Genomic DNA, 22,223 nt, shown 5'->3' with positions numbered 1-22,223 from the left:
GAGGGCATAATTTTACACCGATTGGAGCAAAGTATAGGAGGTGGGGGGATGTCAAAGATTTTTTTTAATTACACAGAGAGTGCTGGGTGCATGGGATGCTCTGCCAGGGGCAGATACATTAGGGGCATTTAAGAGACTCAGACAGTGTGGTGTGTGGCCAAGTGGTTAAGGCGTTGGACTAGCAATCTGAAGGTCGTGAGTTTGAGCCCAGCCGAGGCAGCATGTTGTGTCCTTGAGTAAGGCACTTAAACCACACATTGTTCCAGTCCACCCAGCTGACTGGTACCGACAAAATGCTGGGGGTCAACCTCGCGATGGACTGGCGTCCTATCCAGGGGAGGTGGGTCTTGTACTCTCAGTCGCTTCACACCACGGAAATCAGCATAAGCACTGGCCTGATGAGCCTATAAGGCTCAGGACAGACTAACTTTTTTAAGAGACTCAGACACTGTGGCATGGTAGCAGAGGGGTTAGCACAACGTTTTACAGTATCAGCGACCCGGGTTCATCTCCCGCTGCTGTCTGTAAGAAGTCTGTACAGTCTCCCTGTGATCGAGTAGGTTTCCTCCAGGTGCTCCGATTTCCTCCCACAGCCCAAAGACATACTGCAGTCTTTGTATTGAATCTGTGGAATTCATTTCTCCTCATCTCTGTTCCTCTATTCTGAGGCTGTGCCCTCTGGTCCCAGACTCCCCCTACAATAGGAAATATCCGCTTCACATCCACTCTAGCTAGGCTTTTCAATATTTGATAGCTTTCAATAAAATCCACACTCATTCTTCTAAACTCCCACGAGTACTGGCCCAGAGCCATCAAACGCTGATCCATCAAAGCCGTGAGCAGTGTGCCCTTGAAGAGCGACAACTCGGGGACTAAAACCTGCATTTGCAAACGACCCATTTCACTGTTTGGTTTAATGTACACATGAATCTGAATGAGCGTTTAGTGAAATTCATCACCAGCTGTTGAGCGCTATAAACACTCACTGGAACAGAGTGCAGTCTGACCCGAACTGTCAAACAGAGCAACGATGTCATTAATAGTTAGATGATCAGCCCCAATCTGTTACTCGTGGAAAGGAGCTCGTCTCCTGCAAGGTGACTGACTCTCCACAAAGCCTTTAATTAACAAATAATTCATCAACAATCAAATCACATCTGTGTTAACAACAAACGACATTAAGAAATCATACTAGCATACATGGAAAACACGTAGGCCAAGAAAACCAAAGGTGCATCTGCTCTCCCTTGGACCATCCCATCCATCCACCCAGGCCATACCCTCCTTTCACAGCTGCCATCAGCAAGGAGGTAGAGGCGCCTCAGGACCCACACCACCATGTTCAGGAACTGTTACTAACCCTTGACCATCAGGCTCTTGAACCAGAGGGATAACTTCACTCACTACAACACTGAACTCATCCCATAACCTATAGACTCACTTTTAAGGATTCTCCATCTCATCAAGAACCTCTTGGACAGGCACATGGATGAAAGAAGAATGGAGGGTTATTGGGTCGCGTGGGTTTAGTACTTTTTTTAAGGATTGTATGGGTCAGCACAACATGGAGGGCTGAAGGGCCTGTACTGTGCTGTAGTGTTCTATGGTTCTAGGTTCTCACCATGTATTGTTTATTTATTTTATTTTCTTTTGCATTTGCACAGGTTGTCTTTTGCACGTTAGTTGTTTGCCTGACCTGTTGTGTGTGTTCTTTCATTGATTCTATTGTGTTTCTTGTATTTACTGTGAGTGCCCACAAGAAAATGAATCTCAGGCTGAACGTGGTGACATCGATGTACTTTGATAATGAACACAAAGCCAGCTCCAGCAGTACAACTGCAACGCGCCTCAGCACTCAGTGCCCAGGAAGAGAAAACTTATTCATTTTTGAATCTTCTTCATCTAGTAATGAAGTTAATCTAAAATATTTATTATTTATTTAGATACACATTGGGGAAGAGCCCTTCCAGCAACCCACTGATTTAACCCTAGTGTAATCACAGATCAATTTACAATGACAACTAACCAGTATGCCTTTGAACTCTGGGAAGAAACCAGAGCACCCAGAGGAAATCCATGCAATCTACAGGAGGGCATTCAAAATCTTTAGACGATGCTGGGATTAAACTCCGAATTCCAATGCCCCAAGCCGTAAGAGCATTGCGCTAACCCGTAGATAGCGGGGTCCCACAAACAGCGGGAAGTGTACTTGGTCCGTTCATGTTTAGGCAAGGGAGAGCATTGATCAGGATTGTGAATTGAATTAAACTGACTTTATTACCTACACCCTTCCTATCCATGAGGAGTAAAAATCTTTACATCACGTCTCTCTCTAAATGTGCAATTTATAGTAATTTGTAATAAATAGTATGTACAACAGGATAGTCAATATAACATAGAAATACAGTTTTGTCAGCATGAATTAAGCAGTCAGATGCCCTGGTTGAAGAAGCTGTACCAGGGCCTGTTAGTCCTGGCTTTTTATGCTGTGGTACCATTTCCCAGATGGTAGCAGCTGGAATAGATTGTGGTTGGGGTGACTCGGGTCCCCAATGATCCTTTTTACACACCGTCTTTGTAAATGTCCTGAATCATGGGAGGTTCACATCTACAGATGCGCTGAGCTGTCTGCACCACTCTCTGCAGAGTCCTGCGATTGAGGGAGGTACAGTTCCCATACCAGGCAGTGATGCTGCCAGTCAGGATGGCCCCTGTAGAAAGGGACGTTGAGGCAACTGCAGTGGGATGGTCACACCCCAGTCAACACAGAGCACACTGACGTAGCATGGATTGTGGGGCAAACCCTGAACACGGTAGCAGAGGGTTACTGGGTTTTCAGTGCCAGTCACCTCCACAACAGGCGATGCCTCAGAGTCCATATATTACCCTGAGATTCATTTTCATGTGGGCATATTCGATAAATCTCATAACCGTAATAGAATCGATGAAAGACGGCACCAACAGGGTGGACAACCAGTGTGCAAAAGGCACCAAACTGTGCAAACACGGAAAAAAAAAGTAAGAAATAAATAAAGAACATGAGATGAAGAGCCCTGGAAAGAGAGTCACTGGGCTGTGGGAAATTTCAGTGTTGGCGGTGACTGAATTTATCCTCTGGTTCAGGAGTCTGATTGCCGAAGGGTAATAATTGTTCCTACACCCGGCAGTGAAAGTCCCAAAGCTGCTGTACCTCCTTCCTAGCCAGTAGGCAGCATCCATCATTAAGGACCCCCATCACCCAGGACACGCCCTCTTCTCATCACTACCATCGAGGAGGACGTACAGGAGCCCGAAGACACACACTCCGTGATTCAGGAACAGCTTCTTCCCCTCCACCATCAGATTTCTTAATGGAGAATCCACCCATGAACTTGACTCCACTATTTTCTTCCCTCATTTTGTTTAAGTTCTTATTATACTTAGAACATTTTTATAATGTCCTGCACTATTCTGCCACTGCAAAACAACAAATTTCATGACACACATCAGTGACAATAAACGTGATTCTGATTCGGGTTCAAATACTGCCACAGCCTGCAGGGATGGTTTCCTCCGGGTGCCGCATTTTCCTCCCACATTACAAAGATGCACAGTTTACTAGATTAATTGGTCACAGGGGTGTAATAGTGCAGGCTGCAGGGGTTATTATTGCCCTGTATCTTTAAATAAGTCCAACATAGGCTTGCCAAACCACAAGGGTTTGTTACTGTTCTCTATCTCTGAATAAAGCTATCGGAATCCAGTGTGGGTTTGTTACTGTCCTCTGTCGCTGAGTAAAGAGATGGGAATCCGGTGTGGGTTTGTTACTGTCCTCTGTCGCTGAATAAAGAGATGGGAATCCAGTGTGGGTTTGTTACTGTCCTCTGTCGCTGAATAAAGAGATGGGAATCCAGTGTGGGTTTGTTACTGTCCTCTGTCGCTGAATAAAGAGATGGGAATCCAGTGTGGGTTTGTTACTGTCCTCTGTCGCTGAATAAAGAGATGGGAATCCAGTGTGGGTTTGTTACTGTCCTCTGTCGCTGAGTAAAGAGATGGGAATCCGGTGTGGGTTTGTTACTGTCCTCTGTCGCTGAATAAAGAGATGGGAATCCAGTGTGGGTTTGTTACTGTCCTCTGTCGCTGAATAAAGAGATGGGAATCCAGTGTGGGTTTGTTACTGTCCTCTGTCGCTGAATAAAGAGATGGGAATCCAGTGTGGGTTTGTTACTGTCCTCTGTCGCTGAATAAAGAGATGGGAATCCAGTGTGGGTTTGTTACTGTCCTCTGTCGCTGAGTAAAGAGATGGGAATCCAGTGTGGGTTTGTTACTGCCCTCTGTCGCTGAGTAAAGAGATGGGAATCCGGTGTGGGTTTGTTACTGTCCTCTGTCGCTGAGTAAAGAGATGGGAATCCGGTGTGGGTTTGTTACTGTCCTCTGTCGCTGAATAAAGAGATGTGAATCCAGTGTGGGTTTGTTACTGTCCTCTGTCGCTGAGTAAAGAGATGGGAATCCAGTGTGGGTTTGTTACTGCCCTCTGTCGCTGAGTAAAGAGATGGGAATCCGGTGTGGGTTTGTTACTGTCCTCTGTCGCTGAGTAAAGAGATGGGAATCCAGTGTGGGTTTGTTACTGCCCTCTGTCGCTGAGTAAAGAGATGGGAATCCGGTGTGGGTTTGTTACTGTCCTCTGTCGCTGAGTAAAGAGATGGGAATCCGGTGTGGGTTTGTTACTGTCCTCTGTCGCTGAATAAAGAGATGGGAATCCGGTGTGGGTTTGTTACTGTCCTCTGTCGCTGAATAAAGAGATGGTAATCCAGTGTGGGTTTGTTACTGTCCTCTGTCGCTGAATAAAGAGATGGTAATCCAGTGTGGGTTTGTTATCGTCATGTATCTCTGAATAAAGAGACGGAAATGTGGTGTGTTGTTGTTGGGTAACAGGGGCTTGTTAGATCCCTGTATCCAGTCCATATTCTTTCATCCGCACGTGTACCGCCTTCATCACTGTGTGTGTGTGTGTGTGTGTGTGTGTGTGTGTGTGTGTGTGTGTGTGTGTGTGTGTGTGTGTGTGTGTGTGTGTGTGTGTGTGTGTGTGTGTGTGTGTCTCTCTCTCTCTCTCTCTCTCTCTCTCTCTCTCTCTGAGAAAGAAAGGGGCTTGTTTCCCTGTTGTTGTTTTGTTGCTGTAGTGTTATTCTGCTGAACATTGTGGACAGTGGGTCACGATGGCTGTTAACGCAAATAATGTAGTTCACTGTACGTTTCGATGTACATGTGATAAATAATTCTGAATCTAAGAAACAAATCCTATGTCTGACAAAATCTGTACTGCAGCTCTTTCTCACTGCCACATCGCATTTCAAAATCTGTGCATCAGCTAATCATTACTGACAGCAATTTCAGAACTTGCAATCAGCAGTTTAAGAAATAAGTAAATTGGAGATAGACTTGAGTAATGGGTTCCCAACTAGCAACAGACTAGGTGGGTGTGACGGTAGTGTGGGGGTTAGCACAATGCTATTAAGCTCAGGGAGGGCACTTCCTCGAGTTCATAGTCTGTATCTGCCATAAGGAATTCGTATGTTCTCCCAGTGACTGTATGGGTTTCCTCCCACAGTCCTAAGACATACCAGTTAGTAGGTCAATTGGTCATTATAAACTGTCAAGTGATTAGGTTAGGGTTAAATAAGTGGGTTGCTGGGCAGTGCGGCTCATAAGGCCGAAAGGGATGGTTCCGCGCTTTATCTCCAAATAAATAAATAAAATAATAAACTAGATGACATTAGCATAAAGATGTTTCCTCGGAGTTGTAACCAGTCACATGAAGATGACTGAATAAGCTGAAAACAGAAGTGAGACGCTCTGACCTTTCCAGTTCGTATTCTTTCATCCCCACACGCACCGCCTTCATCACCTGGGAGATGGAGGGAGAAAATAAAGCAAGTGTAAATCAGTGTTCCCGGAGGATTTCACAGCAGCTCTGTATCAAAGATAAAGACTTTAACAGAGTCAGGATTACCAGAGTCTCTCTTTGTGCTTACTTCAGTGGTTGTGAGAGGTTTCCGAACAGCTCCTGTCAATCACCACAAACACCAGTGGCCAGAGATATCAATAAACTTCCTTTCAGTTCAAGCACGCGGGATTCACTCTCTCTCAAGCTCTCAGAAACCCCAAGGTGCTCTGCCAGCAATAAATCACTTTGCAAAGACTCGCAAGTGCAAATGCTAACTCTGCATGGAGGAAGATCAGAGAGCAAGGTGAAAGGCAGAAACACCTTCAGCATGCAGAGCTCAGCCATACAATGAATGTCTGAGCTCCTCGTCTGGGTAAGTGGGACCCGCTCCCGCTCCGTTTAATCGCTCCCCAAGACAAAGATCACAATCCACATTCAACAATCTCAAAGACATAGCTGAGGTACAAGGTGATAAGAGGCAACTGATCAGAAACACAAGAGAGTCTGTAGATGCTACAAATCCAGAGTAACACACAAATTGCTGGAGGAAACCAGCAGGTTGGACAGCATCTATGGAGGGAGGGGAGAGTCCCCTTCATCAAAACAAGAGGCACAGGTCGATTTTACAGCCAGAGACTTCCCCCCCCAGGGTGAAAATGGCTACGAAGAGTGCGCACATTTTACAGCCAGAGACTTTCCCCCCCAGGGTGAAAATGGCTACGAAGAGTGCGCACATTTTACAGCCAGAGACTTCCCCCCCCAGGGTGAAAATGGCTACGAAGAGTGCGCACATTTTTAAAGTGATTGGAAGTCTAGAGGCAGTTGTTTTATACACAGAGAGCGGTGTGACCCTGCCGGGGTGGCTGCAGGGGCAGACACGTTAGGGAGAGCGGTGTGACCCTGCCGGGGTGTAGAAACATAGAAAATAGGTGCAGGAGTAGGCCATTCGGCCCTTCGAGCCTGCACCGCCATTCAGTATGATCATGGCTGATCATCCAACTCAGAACCCTGTACCTGCTTTCTCTCCATACCCCCGATCCCTTTAGCCACAAGGGCCATATCTAACTTCCTCTTAAATATAGCCAATGAACTGGCCTCAACTGTTTCCTGCGGCAGAGAATTCCACAGATTCACCACTCTCTGTGTGAAGAAGTTTTTCCTCATTTCGGTCCTAAAAGGCTTCCCCGTTATCCTTAAACTGTGACCCCTCGTTCTGGACTTCCCCAACATCGGAAACAATCTTCCTGCATCTAGCCTGTCCAATCCCTTTAGAATTTTATACGTTTCAATAAGATCCCCCCTCAATCTTCTAAATTCCAGTGAGTATAAGCCTAGTCGATCCAGTCTTCCTTCATATGAAAGTCCTGCCATCCCAGGAATCAATCTGGTGAGCCTTTTCTGTACTCCCTCTATGGCAAGAATGTCTTTTCTCAGATTAGGGGACCAAAACTGCACACAATATTCTAGGTGCGGTCTCACCAAGGCCTTGTACAACTGCAGTAGAACCTCCCTGCTCCTGTACTCAAATCCTTTTGCTATGAATGCCAACATACCATTTGCCTTTTTCACCGTCTGCTGTACCTGCATGCCCAACTTCAATGACTGGTGTACAATGACACCCAGGTCTCGTTGCATCTCCCCTTTTCCTAATTGGCCACCGTTCAGATAATAATCTGTTTTCCTGTTCTTGCAACCAAAGTGGATAACCTCACATTTATCCACATTAAATTGCATCTGCCATGAATTTGCCCACTCACCTAACCTATCCAAGTCACCCTGCATCCTCTTAGCATCCTCCTCACAGCTAACACCGCCGCCCAGCTTCGTGTCATCCGCAAACTTGGAGATGCTGCATTTAATTGCCTCGTCTAAATCATTAATATATATTGTAAACAACTGGGGTCCCAGCACTGAGCCTTGCGGTACCCCACCAGTCACTGCCAGCCATTCTGAAAAGGTCCCGTTTACTTCCACTCTCTGCTTCCTGTCTGCCAACCAATTCTCTATCCACATCAATATCATACCCCCAATACCGTGTTCTTTAAGTTTGCACACTAATCTCCTGTGTGGGGCCTGGTCAAAAGCCTTTTGAAAATCTAAATATACCACATCCACTGGCTCTCCCCATCCACTCTACTAGTTACATCTTCAAAAAATTCTATAAGATTCGTCAGACATGATTTTCCTCTCACAAATCCACGCTGACTTTGTCCGATGATTTCACCTCTTTCCAAATGTGCTGTTATCACATCTTTGATAACCGACTCTAGCATTTTCCCCACCACCGATGTCAGACTAACCAGTCTATAATTCCCCGGTTTCTCTCTCCCTCCTTTTTTAAAAAGTGGGGTTACATTAGCCACCCTCCAATCCTCAGGAACTAATCCAGAATCTAAGGAGTTTTGAAAAATTATCACTAATGCATCCACTATTTCTTGGGCTACTTCCTTAAGCACTCTGGGATGCAGACCATCTGGCCCTGGGGATTTATCTGCCTTTAATCCCTTCAATTTACCTAACACCACTTCTCTACTAACATGTATTTCCCTCAGTTCCTCCATCTCACTAGACCCTCGGTCCCTTACTATTTCCGGAAGATTATTTATGTCCTCCTTAGTGAAGACAGAACCAAAGTAGTTATTCAATTGGTCTGCCATGTCTTTGTTCCCTATGATCAATTCACCTGTTTCTGACTGTAAAGGACCTACATTTGTCTTGACCAATCTTTTTCTTTTCATGTATCTATAAGTGTCATAGAGGCAGATATGTTAGGGGCATTTAAGAGACTCTTGGGCACAGGGATGATAGACAAACGGGGGACTAAGAGGGACTGAAGGGTTAAGATTGATCTTAGAATAGGTCAAAAGGTCGACACAACACCATGGGACAAAAACCCTGGATGATGCTGTACTGTTCTGTGTTCTGGACATCTGGAACCTGTTCCCTGAAGGCTGCTTCTGGGAAATGGGCCAGGGTGGGGGCGTCACACAAAAAGGTGATGTCCTGCAATCATAGGGCACTACAGCACACAGGCTGAACAGTCCATCCAGTCTGCGACCACGGTGTCCACACAGCTCACAATCAGGCTCATCATCACCGACAAAATTAGTTGTTTTGTGAAATTTGACATTTTGTGGCAGCAGAAGAGTACAAAGGAGGAATAATGGGGTAGTGTTCATGGACCATTCAGGAATGGGAACAAGCCGTTCCTGAAACGTCGAGTGTTTGTCTTCAGGCTCCTGTACCACTCACTCTGATGAGATGGTATGTCCCAGATGGTGGGGGCCATTAGTGATAGTCGAGGCACCGTCTCCTGTTTCCTGTATTCAGCTCCTGCACCCCCAGGCCTCTTTTCTCGATGTACCTTCAAGCGTTTCTTAAATGATACTGCTGCACCTGCATCAACCACTTCCTCCGGCAGCTCGTTCCTTATACTTTGTGTGAAAAGCTGTCCCACAGATCCCTTTCAAATCTTTCCCCCTCACCCTAAACCCGTGCCCCCTAGTTTTGGGCTCCCGTACCCTACGGAAAAGATTTATCATCCACCTGATCTATGCCTCCCGTTTTAAGTGTTTCTATAACATCACAGCCAACCACACCCATTTTCCTGCCTTCCAAGGAATAAAAAACCTGGTTGATAACAAAGAATAAAGTCGTAGGTTTGTTTGAACAATAACCAGGAATGTGCAGTTTGAAAGGACTAAGTTAGATTCTGCCAATGGTTAAACTGTGACCGTGGTGCACACAGCACATTTAATACATCTCATCGGCTCCAAGTGTTGGACGCAGCAGACACTGCCTGATTCTACAGATGGTGAACTACTCTCCCCCACACACGACGCTGTTCCTCTGGGTCCACACATATTGTCAGACAGCACAGCTGGTGTGTCAGCTCCGCACTTGACAGCCATGATGAATGATTTCAGCTGAGAACTCTGCCACTCATTGTCAACAGGCAGTCAGTGACAACTCCCACAACCCCACCAGAGGGAGAAAACTGCTTACTCTATGAAGGTGAACCGCATTTTCCTCCTGAATCCACGGCCTAAATAATTTACAAATGCCCAACAAGTTTCATAACTCAACTTATCTCAAAAATGTAAAGTTAAGATTCACAGATGCTGGAAATCCAGAGCAACACACACTAAGTGCTGGAGGAACTCTGCAGGTCAGCCAGCTTCTATGGAAGGGAATAACCAGTCGCTGTTTCGGGCTGTAATAATTGTACACTGCGAACCCAGCTTAGTGGCACGTGGATGACAGAAAATGGAGAGAAGCATAATATTGACTAAAAGGCCAGCCCAACATCGTCTGTACCCTGCTATGATTATCTCTTGGATGGGCAGATTCAGCTCAGCACATCACGGGAACCAACCTCGTCTCACGGACTGCCTCAGTAAAGCAGTCAGCAGAACCAAAGACCCCACTCATTCCTGACGTTCATCTCCCTCTTCCACTGTGCAGAAAATATGAAGCCTGAAAGCACCTACCAGCAAGCTGGAAGACAGTTTCCATCCCACTGTTATCAGACTCCGTGTACAACAACACCTTAGACACAGGAGCACAATTAGGCCACTTGGCCCATTAAGTCTTTACTTCCAGTCAATCGTGGCAGATATTTTATCCCCAATCTCCTCGTAACCCAGCAGTTCCCGTTTTAATGCCATGGACCTCTACCGTTAACCAAGGGGTCCGTAGACCCCAGCACGGGAACCCTGTCCTAACCTTTGCTGCCGTTTCTATCAACAACCTATCAACTTCTGTCTCTTTGGTAAATGCAAGTGGGCTCTTTCCACTGAGGCTGGGTGAGACTCAGACTAGAGGTTATGGGTTAAGGGTGAAAGGTGAAGAGTTTAGGGGGATTTCAGTCAGTGAGGGTGGTGTGAGTGTGGAACAAGTTGCCAGTGGAAGTGGTGATTTCAACATTTGAGAGAAATTTGGATAGGTACGTGGGTAGGAGGGGTATGGAGAGCTATGAACCCAGTGCAGGTCAGTGGATGTATGGAGAATAATAGTTAGACATGGACCAGATGGGCCAAATGGCCTTCTTCTGTGCTTAGTAACAATGACTCTGCTTTAAAAATACCCAATGACTTGGCCTCCACAGCCATCTGTAGTAATGAATCCCAAGGATTCACCAACCTCTGCCGTTAGAAATCCCTCCTCATCTCTTCTAAAGGGATCTCCTATTCTGAGGCTGTGTCCTCTGGTCCTAGACTCCACCAGTATGGGAAACATCCTCTCCACATCCACTCTATCTAGGCCTTTCGATATTCAATAGATTTCAATGAGATCCCCCACCCTTTCTTCTAATCTCCAAGTGCAGGCACTGCACAGAATGAAGGAAGATCTGATAATTAGAGACTTGATGGTAGATCAAAAATTATGAGGGGTAAATACAGGTCACAGGTTTAGGGTGAAAGGGAATAAGAGAGGAAATTTCTTTACTCAGAAGGTGGTGTGGGTGTGGAACAAGCTGCCAGCAGAAGTGGTGGATACAGGCTCAATTTCAACATTTAAGAGAAGTTTATACAGTTGGCCCTCCTTATCTGCAGGGGATTGGTTCCGGGACCACCCATGGATACCAAAAAACTTGGATGCTCAAGTCCCTTAAATAAAATGGCGTAGTATTTGCATATAACCTACACACATCCTCCCGCATACTTTAAATCATCTCTAGATTACTTATAATACCTAATACAACGTAAATGCTATGTAAATAGTTGTTATACTGTATTGTTTAGGGAATAATGACAAGAAAAAAGTCTGTACATGTTCAGTACAGACGCAACCATCGTAGCTCTTCTGGGAACGCTGATGCTGCCTCGGCATCAGCCAATCCCGATTGTCCCGCGATCTTTAAGTTCTTGAGGCTGTAGTGCTTTATATAGCTAGCCAGCCATCCCTTACTAGCCTTAAATTCCTTCCTCTCGCTCACAACACAAGGAGCGAACGAATGAGATGCCAGGCGAACAATGCTCAGCTTCCGGGTTTTCCAGATCCACGGTTGGTTGAATCCACACATGCGGAACCCGTGGATAAGGAGGGCCGACTGTATAGGTACATGGAGGGCGATGATCAAGATGCTGGTCCACGGGACTTTGAAGATCACGTCAGTATGGACGAGGTGGTTATTAAAACTGTTTCTGTGCTGTAGTGCCCTATGACTCGAACATTCACAGATACATTGGGAGATTTTTGGACACTCACCTCTTTGTGGGCCTCGCTGGAGATGCGGTTGGTGTAACGCAGGAGCTCCAGTTCCATGTCCGTCTTTATCACACGGCTTCAGGGGTATGGGGGTGGGGGCAGAGGAGAGAAAGACAACAGTCACCATGTGATATCACAGCTCGCCAGCACACACGACCACTCGGACCAGACCCTCTTCTCACTGCTACTATCAGGCAGGTAACACAGGAGCCGCCTCAGGTCCCACAGCACCAGGTTCAGGAACAGTTATTACCCCACAACCAGACTCCTGAACCAGTGTGGATCACTCCTCTCACCTCACCACTCAACTGACTCCAGAACCTATAGACTCAGTTTCAAGCACTTTAAACTCACGAACTCAATATTAATTGTATTTGCACAATTTGTCATCTTTTACACATTGTCAGTCTTTACTTTAAATCTTTTATTTTTTATATTATGTATTTATTATGTTTTTCATAAATTCTATTGTTTTGTTTTAAATGTCTGCAGGAAAATGAATCAGTACTGCCCCAAACGTTCACACTGAGGGAGGGTGGTAAATTAACAGGATGAGAATGCATGGCCACCCCAAGTACAAGGATCAACCCGAGGAGTCTGGGAATGGGAGTGTAACAATTCACAACTAGCTCACACAGACACCCACAGTGTAGACAAAGGGAACCACAGCTCTCAACACTAACACTCAAATTCCTCACACACCCATTCCCACAAGCAAGCCTGTCAGCTTTTCAACACTCTTCCTGTCTCTCGCCAAGTGACCATCAGCCAACACTGGCATTCAGCCTTCACACATTCACTGGTAATGCTAGACACTATGTGAAGGCTGAAGTGCAGGTGTTACTACAGTGAGATAGGGACAAGCCTGTCCTAGCACGTGCAGTCAGCTCCAGCGGACTGGGCGGATGGGATCTACAGTGAGATAGGGACAAGTCTGTCCTAGCACGTGCAGTCAGCTCTGGCGGACTGGGCGGATGGGATCTACAGTGAGATAGGGACAAGTCTGTCCTAGCACGTGCAGTCAGCTCTGGCGGACTGGGCAGATGGGATCTACAGTGAGATCCCACGACCTGGAAGGTAGTGCGGCAATGCTTCGGGGAGAGTGATGGTATGACGAGGCACAGTAGTGGTCATGGTCATAAGATCATAAGACATAGGAGCAGAATTAGGCCATTCAACACATCGAGTCTGCCCTGTCATTCCATCATGGCTGATCCCAGATCCCACTCAACCCCATACACCTGCCTTCTCACCACGTCCTTTGATGCCCTGACCCATCAGGAAATGATCAACTTCCATCTTAAATATATGCACAGAGTTGGCCTCCACCACAACCTGTGGCAGAGAATTCCACAGATTCAGTACTCTCTGAAAAATTCTGCCTTACATCCATTCTAAAAGATCACCCCCTAATTTTGTGGCTGTGCCCTCTAGTTCTGGACACCCCCACCACAGGAAACATCCTCTCCACATCCACCCTATCTAGACCTTTCAACATTTGATAGGTTTCAATGAGATCTCCACACATTCTTCTAAATTTGACTGAGTACAGGCCCAAAGCTGCCGAACGCTTATAGGTTACACAAAGTACACTGCAGATGCTGTGGCTAGATAAACACGTACAAACAAGCTGGATGAACTCAGCAGGTCGGGCAGCATTCATTGAAAGGAGCAGTCTTATAGGTTAACCTCTTCATTCCAGAGATCATGAATCTCTCCAATAACAACACATCTCATCTGATATACGGGGCCCAAAACTGTTGACATTACTTCAAGTGTGGCCTGACTAGTGTCTTATAAAGCTTTGGCATTACCTCCTTCTTTTATATTCTATTGCCCTTGAAATAAATGCTAACATAGTATTTGCCTTCTTTATCACAGATTCAAACTGTAAATTAACCTTCTGGGAGTTTTGCACAAGGACTCCTATGTCCCTCTGCATCTCTGACGTTTGAACCTCCTCCCAAATTGGGTAATAGCCCACACTATTGTTCCTTCCACCAAAATGCATTATCATACATTTCCCAACACTGTGTTCCATCTGCCACTTTTTTGCCCATTCTTCCAATTTGTCTGTCCTGTTGAAATCGCATTGCTTCCTTAGCACTACCTACCCCTCCACCTATCTTTGTATCTTCTGCAAACTTTGCCACAAAGCCACTATCTAAATCATTGACAGCGTGAAAAGGAGCGTTCCCAATACTGACCCCTGAGGAACACCGCTCGTCACCAGCAGCCAACTAGAAAAGGCCCATTTTATTCCCACTCACTGCCTCCTGCCTATCAGCCATTTTGCTATCCAACCCAGTATCTTTCCTGTAACACCATAGCGTTTTATCTGAAGCAGCTTCATGAATGGAACCTTAACAAACGCCTTCTGATAGACAATAGGTGCAGAAGTAGACCATTCGGCCCTTCGAGCCTGCACCGCCATTTTGAGATCATGGCTGATCAACTACTATCAATACCCGGTTCCTGTCTTGTCCCCATATCCCTTGATTCCCCTATCCATAAGATACCTATCTAGCTCCTTCTTGAAAGCATCCAGAGAACTGGCCTCCACTACCTTCCGAGGCAGTGCATTCCAGACCCCCACAACTCTCTGGGAGAAGAAGGTTTTCCTTAACTCTGTCCTAAATGACCTACCCCTTATTCTCAAACCATGCCCTTTGGTACTGGACTCTCCCAGCATCTGGAACGTATTTCCTGCCTCTATCTTGTCCAATCCCTTAATAATCTTATATGTTTCAATCAGATTCCCTCTCAATCTCCTTAATTCCAGCGTGTACAAGCCCAGTCTCTCTAACCTCTCTGCGTAAGACAGTCCAGACATCCCAGGAATTAACCTCGTGAATCTACGCTGCACTTCCTCTACAGCCAGGATGTCCTTCCTTAACCCTGGAGACCAAAACTGTACACAATACTCCAGGTGTGGTCTCACCAGGGCTCTGTATAACTGCAAGAGGATTTCCTTGCTCTTGTACTCAATTCCCTTTGTAATAAAGGCCAACATTCCATTAGCCTTCTTCACTGCCTGCTGCACTTGCTCATTCACCTTCAATGATTGATGAACAAGGACTCCGAGATCTTTGTATTTCTCCCTTACCCAACTCTACACCATTCAGATAATAATCTGCCTTCCTGTTCTTACTCTCAAAGTGGATAACCTCACACTTATTCACATTAAACGCCATCTGCCAAGTATCTGCCCACTCACCCAGCCTATCCAAGTCACCCTGAATTCTCCTAACATCCTCATCACATGTCACACTGCCACCCAGCTTAGTATCATCAGCAAATTTGCTGATGTTATTTTCTATGCCTTCATCCAAATCGTTAACGTAAATGGTAAACAGCTGTGGTCCCAATACCCAGCCCTGTGGCACCCCACTAGTCGCCACCTACCATTCCGAGAAACACCCATTCACCGCTACCCTTTGCTTTCTATCTGCCAACCAGTTTTCTATCCATGTCAATGCCTTCCCCCCCGATGCCCTGAGCTTTGATTTTACCCACCAATCTTCTATGTGGGACCTTATCAAATGTCTTCTGAAAATCGAGTTACACTACATCCACTGGATCTCCCCCGTCTAACTTCCTGGTTACATCCTCGAAAACTCCAACAGATCCAGGTGTTCTGATCCAGGTGACTTATCCACCTTAAGACCTTTGAGTTTGTCTAGCACGTTTTCCTTTGTAATAGCAATGGCACTCACTCCTGCTCCCTGACACTCACAGACCTCTGACACACTGCTAGTGTCTTGCACAGTGAAGACTGCTGCAAACTATCTATTAAGTTCATCTGCTATTTCTTTGTCCCCCATTACTACCTCAGCAGCATCATTTTTCAGTGGTCCAATATCAACCCTCACCTCCCTGTTACTCTTTATATAACTGAAAAAACTTCTGGTATCCTGCTTTCCTGCTTTATATTATTGGTTAGTCTGCCCTCATATTTCATCGTTTCCCTTCTTAGAGCATTTTTAGTTACCTCCTCTGCACCTTTTCATGAAGCATAGGTGCCAGGAACAGACTCCTGGGAACTGGACAGAAGTGTCCAACAAGGAGCATTGACTCCTGGGAACTGGACAGAAGTGTCCAACAAGGAGCACTGACTCCTGGGAACTGGACAGAAGTGTCCAACAAGGAGCATTGACTCCTGGGAACTGGGGAGAAGTGTCCAACAAGGAGCATTGACTCCTGGGAACTGGGAAGATGTGTCCAACAAGGAACACTGACTCCTGGGAACTGGGAAGATGTGTCCAACAAGGAGCACTGACTCCTGGGAACTGGGAAGATGTGTCCAACAAGGAGCATTGACTCCTGGGAACTGGGAAGATGTGTCCAACAAGGAGCACTGACTCCTGGGAACTGGGGAGAAGTGTCCAACAAGGAGCATTGACTCCTGGGAACTGGACAGAAGTGTCCAACAAGGAGCATTGACTCCTGGGAACTGGGAAGATGTGTCCAACAAGGAGCACTGACTCCTGGGAACTGGACAGAAGTGTCCAACAAGGAGCACTGACTCCTGGGAACTGGGGAGAAGTGTCCAACAAGGAGCATTGACTCCTGGGAACTGGGAAGATGTGACCAACAAGGAGCATTGACTCCTGGGAACTGGGAAGATGTGTCCAACAAGGAGCACTGACTCCTGGGAACTGGGGAGATGTGTCCAACAAGGAGCACTGACTCCTGGGAACTGGGGAGAAGTGTCCAACAAGGAGCACTGACTCCTGGGAACTGGGGAGAAGTGTCCAACAAGGAGCACTGACTCCTGGGAACTGGGGAGAAGTGTCCAACAAGGAGCATTGACTCCTGGGAACTGGGAAGATGTATCCAACAAGGAGCACTGACTCCTGGGAACTGGACAGAAGTGTCCAACAAGGAGCATTGACTCCTGGGAACTGGGGAGATGTGTCCAACAAGGAGCACTGACTCCTGGGAACTGGGGAGAAGTGTCCAACAAGGAACATTGACTCCTGGGAACTGGACAGAAGTGTCCAACAAGGAGCACTGACTCCTGGGAACTGGACAGAAGTGTCCAACAAGGAGCACTGACTCCTGGGAACTGGGGAGATGTGTCCAACAAGGAGCACTGACTCCTGGGAACTGGACAGAAGTGTCCAACAAGGAGCATTGACTCCTGGGAACTGGACAGAAGTGTCCAACAAGGAGCACTGACTCCTGGGAACTGGGGAGAAGTGTCCAACAAGAAGCACTGACTCCTGGGAACTGGACAGAAGTGTCCAACAAGGAGCACTGACTCCTGGGAACTGGACAGAAGTGTCCAACAAGGAGCACTGACTCCTGGGAACTGGGGAGAAGTGTCCAACAAGGAGCATTGACTCCTGGGAACTGGGAAGATGTGTCCAACAAGGAGCACTGACTCCTGGGAACTGGACAGAAGTGTCCAACAAGGAGCACTGACTCCTGGGAACTGGGGAGAAGTGTCCAACAAGGAGCACTGACTCCTGGGAACTGGGGAGATGTGTCCAACAAGGAACACTGACTCCTGGGAACTGGGAAGATGTGTCCAACAAGGAGCACTGACTCCTGGGAACTGGGAAGATGTGTCCAACAAGGAGCACTGACTCCTGGGAACTGGGGAGATGTGTCCAACAAGGAGCACTGACTCCTGGGAACTGGGAAGATGTGTCCAACAAGGAGCACTGACTCCTGGGAACTGGGGAGATGTGTCCAACAAGGAGCATTGACTCCTGGGAACTGGGGAGATGTGTCCAACAAGGAGCACTGACTCCTGGGAACTGGGAAGATGTGTCCAACAAGGAGCACTGACTCCTGGGAACTGGGAAGATGTGTCCAACAAGGAGCACTGACTCCTGGGAACTGGGGAGATGTGTCCAACAAGGAGCATTGACTCCTGGGAACTGGGAAGATGTGTCCAACAAGGAGCACTGACTCCTGGGAACTGGGGAGATGTGTCCAACAAGGAGCACTGACTCCTGGGAACTGGGGAGAAGTGTCCAACAAGGAGCACTGACTCCTGGGAACTGGGGAGAAGTGTCCAACAAGGAGCACTGACTCCTGGGAACTGGGAAGATGTGTCCAACAAGGAGCACTGACTCCTGGGAACTGGGAAGATGTGTCCAACAAGGAGCACTGACTCCTGGGAACTGGGAAGATGTGTCCAACAAGGAGCACTGACTCCTGGGAACTGGGAAGATGTGTCCAACAAGGAGCACTGACTCCTGGGAACTGGACAGAAGTGTCCAACAAGGAGCATTGACTCCTGGGAACTGGACAGAAGTGTCCAACAAGGAGCATTGACTCCTGGGAACTGGGGAGATGTGTCCAACAAGGAGCACTGACTCCTGGGAACTGGGGAGAAGTGTCCAACAAGGAACATTGACTCCTGGGAACTGGACAGAAGTGTCCAACAAGGAGCACTGACTCCTGGGAACTGGGGAGATGTGTCCAACAAGGAGCATTGACTCCTGGGAACTGGGAAGATGTGTCCAACAAGGAGCACTGACTCCTGGGAACTGGGGAGATGTGTCCAACAAGGAGCACTGACTCCTGGGAACTGGGGAGAAGTGTCCAACAAGGAGCACTGACTCCTGGGAACTGGGGAGAAGTGTCCAACAAGGAGCACTGACTCCTGGGAACTGGGGAGAAGTGTCCAACAAGGAGCATTGACTCCTGGGAACTGGGAAGATGTGTCCAACAAGGAGCACTGACTCCTGGGAACTGGACAGAAGTGTCCAACAAGGAACACTGACTCCTGGGAACTGGACAGAAGTGTCCAACAAGGAGCATTGACTCCTGGGAACTGGGAAGATGTGTCCAACAAGGAGCACTGACTCCTGGGAACTGGACAGAAGTGTCCAACAAGGAGCACTGACTCCTGGGAACTGGGGAGATGTGTCCAACAAGGAGCACTGACTCCTGGGAACTGGGGAGAAGTGTCCAACAAGGAACATTGACTCCTGGGAACTGGACAGAAGTGTCCAACAAGGAGCACTGACTCCTGGGAACTGGACAGAAGTGTCCAACAAGGAGCACTGACTCCTGGGAACTGGGGAGATGTGTCCAACAAGGAGCACTGACTCCTGGGAACTGGGGAGATGTGTCCAACAAGGAGCACTGACTCCTGGGAACTGGACAGAAGTGTCCAACAAGGAGCATTGACTCCTGGGAACTGGGGAGATGTGTCCAACAAGGAGCATTGACTCCTGGGAACTGGGGAGAAGTGTCCAACAAGGAGCATTGACTCCTGGGAACTGGGGAGATGTGTCCAACAAGGAGCACTGACTCCTGGGAACTGGGGAGAAGTGTCCAACAAGGAGCACTGACTCCTGGGAACTGGACAGAAGTGTCCAACAAGGAGCATTGACTCCTGGGAACTGGACAGAAGTGTCCAACAAGGAGCACTGACTCCTGGGAACTGGACAGAAGTGTCCAACAAGGAGCACTGACTCCTGGGAACTGGGGAGAAGAGTCCAACAAGGAGCATTGACTCCTGGGAACTGGGAAGATGTGTCCAACAAGGAACACTGACTCCTGGGAACTGGGAAGATGTGTCCAACAAGGAGCACTGACTCCTGGGAACTGGGAAGATGTGTCCAACAAGGAGCACTGACTCCTGGGAACTGGGAAGATGTGTCCAACAAGGAGCACTGACTCCTGGGAACTGGGGAGATGTGTCCAACAAGGAGCACTGACTCCTGGGAACTGGACAGAAGTGTCCAACAAGGAGCATTGACTCCTGGGAACTGGGGAGATGTGTCCAGCAAGGTGCCATTGATCCCTAGCTGAAAGCAGTTCACCACAAAAGCTCTGGGAATCAGAGGGAGATATCCTAGCCAATCACATACAATCAAATTTATATCCCGTTCGCTGACTACTAAATTTACCGTATCACTGGGCTGTGAAATCTGACATTATTAGATACCTGATAACTTGAGACTTCATTGTTAAAACAATCTCAGTCACAGCACAGCCTCAATATCGAACTGATTCGTCCGGTTCACCCACATTCAAGGTCAGACCCCTCAGAACCAAAGCACCAAAGACAACATCTCATTCTGCGAAATTCAAATCTGATTTTACGTTTGACTAATGTAACGTGACAGCAGAAGCACAGCGCAGGAAATCGAAGCCAACTCAATGCCAGCCAGGCACGGCCGGGGATTGATTTTACTAAAAATATGAGGACACTGTTCCTCAGAAATCTCTTCAGACATGGATGCTGGAACATCTTGCCCCTGAGGAGGGTCAGGTGGAGGTCATTTCATTTTTTTTTGTAATCCCAAGGAGGATAAGACTGATAACTATCAGAAGAGAGCAGGGGAATGAGGATGAGCTACACAGGTTCACCCAGTAGGTTCCGGCCCGTTTCCAATTCCCTGGATACGTTACTTGTCCCATTAGCACAGTCTGCAGTCAGTACAGACTCCAGCTCCCCACAGCTCAGCCAGGCTCATTTTCCATCAGTCAAAGAGACACCAAAATGATCAGGATCATCAAGCTTCAGAGAAGATGCAGAGATTTACCAAGATGCGCTGGATGAGAATGGTGGGTGTGTGGAACGTGCTGGCAGAGGTAGATACCTTAAGGGCAGTTAATGACTTTTAGATCAGCACATAAGTGAAAGAAAAATGGAGGGTTATGTCTGAGTGAAGGGTTAGATTGACATTGGACTAGGTTAAGATGTCAGCACAACATTGTGGGCCAAAGGGCCTGCACTGTGCTGTAATGGTCAATGCAGAACTCTCCCTCTCCAGTGGTCTGAGCCCACTGGTCACCAGAGGGGAGCTCAAGTCTGATCGAGCAGATATTCAAGGTGCTATGCAAATGCCGACTGCTGTGGTAACTGGGCAGGGACATCAGAGTGGCGTGGTACTCGCGTTGCCCTGACACCTGCACTGCCTACCCAGAGACAAGGTTAAACAGGTACTCACCACTCTGCCATCTCCGGGTGAAGCAGAACGTTGTTCACATTAAACCTGGAGAGAAGAAAAGATAATCAATTTCACTGAAATTCAATGCAGTTTCCCCCTTCCAATCACCTTCCTCAAACAACAATACTCGAGTGGAAAATCCTAATAAAGTAGTGGACACAACCCAGTCCATCAGGGGTAAAACCCTCCCCACCATTGAGCACATCTACATTCAGAGACCCCCACCATCGGGACAGGCTCTCTTTTCACTGCTTCCATCAGTAACGTGGTACAGGACCCACATCAGGGTCAGTGGTCATTAGCTCTCAACCACTGAACTCTGGATCCAGGGGGGATAACTTCACTCACCACAACACTCAACTGTCCCCACAACTATGGATTCACTTTCAAAGACTTCATCTCATGTTCCCAGTATTTATTGCTGCTTCTTTTTTATTTGCAGTTTTTTGTCTTTTTCACATTGGTTGTTTGCCCATCTTAGTATGTGTGGTCTTTCAACGATTCTCTAGTTTCTTTGTGAATATGGTGACATATCGTGCCTATAAAAAGTATCCACCCCCCTGGAAGTTTTCATGCCTTGTTTCATGGTGGGCACGTTTTTTGACACTCTATGTACTTTGATTATAAACTGCTTTGAACATCCTAAAATACAGCAATGACAGTGCAAAGACTGAAAAGCCCTGAGGGTGAACAGGTCAACAGCTGTAATGGGACAGACATCAGATCTGAACAACGATGGTGACACACACCTCCCATCTCCTTTAGAAAACATTACACCCAATTGCCTCAAACAGTCCCAGCAACACTAAGCCTTACAACACACAAACTGCTGGAGGAACTCAGCAGGTCAGGCAACATCCAGGAAAAGGAACAAACAGCCGACATTGTGCTAACTGTACGATGCTCTGCAGAATCTTGAGTCCATGACTAAGCTCTGCATCCTCATTTGTTTCAATAAGTACATTTCTCTGTCGGACTTATTAATAAGTAATCATGGATCCAAGTCCCATTCCAGGAAGAGAGGGTTCTAACATTATGAGACATATAGATAGGCAGTATTTCTCCCCCAGGTTTGAATTATCTAATACCAGAGTGCATGCACCTCAGGTGAGAGAGAGTAATTTCAACGAAGATGTGAGGGCAAGGTTTTTTTTAAATGAACAGAATAG

The 22,223-nt window shown here is 47.1% G+C and overlaps 1 protein-coding gene across 1 annotated transcript in view; it reads right to left on the bottom strand.

Moving 5' to 3' along the window:
• The window catches only part of pepd (peptidase D), a 179,579-nt gene that overhangs the window by 91,731 nt on the left and 65,625 nt on the right, over positions 1-22,223 (bottom strand). The window contains exons 7-9 of the mRNA XM_073070487.1: positions 21,055-21,099; positions 12,134-12,209; positions 5,838-5,884 (exon numbers count right to left, since the gene is read on the bottom strand). Coding sequence (XP_072926588.1) covers positions 5,838-5,884; positions 12,134-12,209; positions 21,055-21,099 — 168 coding nt within the window. The remainder of the gene's footprint in view (positions 1-5,837; positions 5,885-12,133; positions 12,210-21,054; positions 21,100-22,223) is intronic.

The sequence above is a fragment of the Hemitrygon akajei genome, chromosome 17 (genome assembly GCF_048418815.1).
Source record: "Hemitrygon akajei chromosome 17, sHemAka1.3, whole genome shotgun sequence".
Lineage (NCBI taxonomy): Eukaryota > Metazoa > Chordata > Chondrichthyes > Myliobatiformes > Dasyatidae > Hemitrygon > Hemitrygon akajei.
This window is presented reverse-complemented; position numbering and strand designations above follow the sequence as displayed.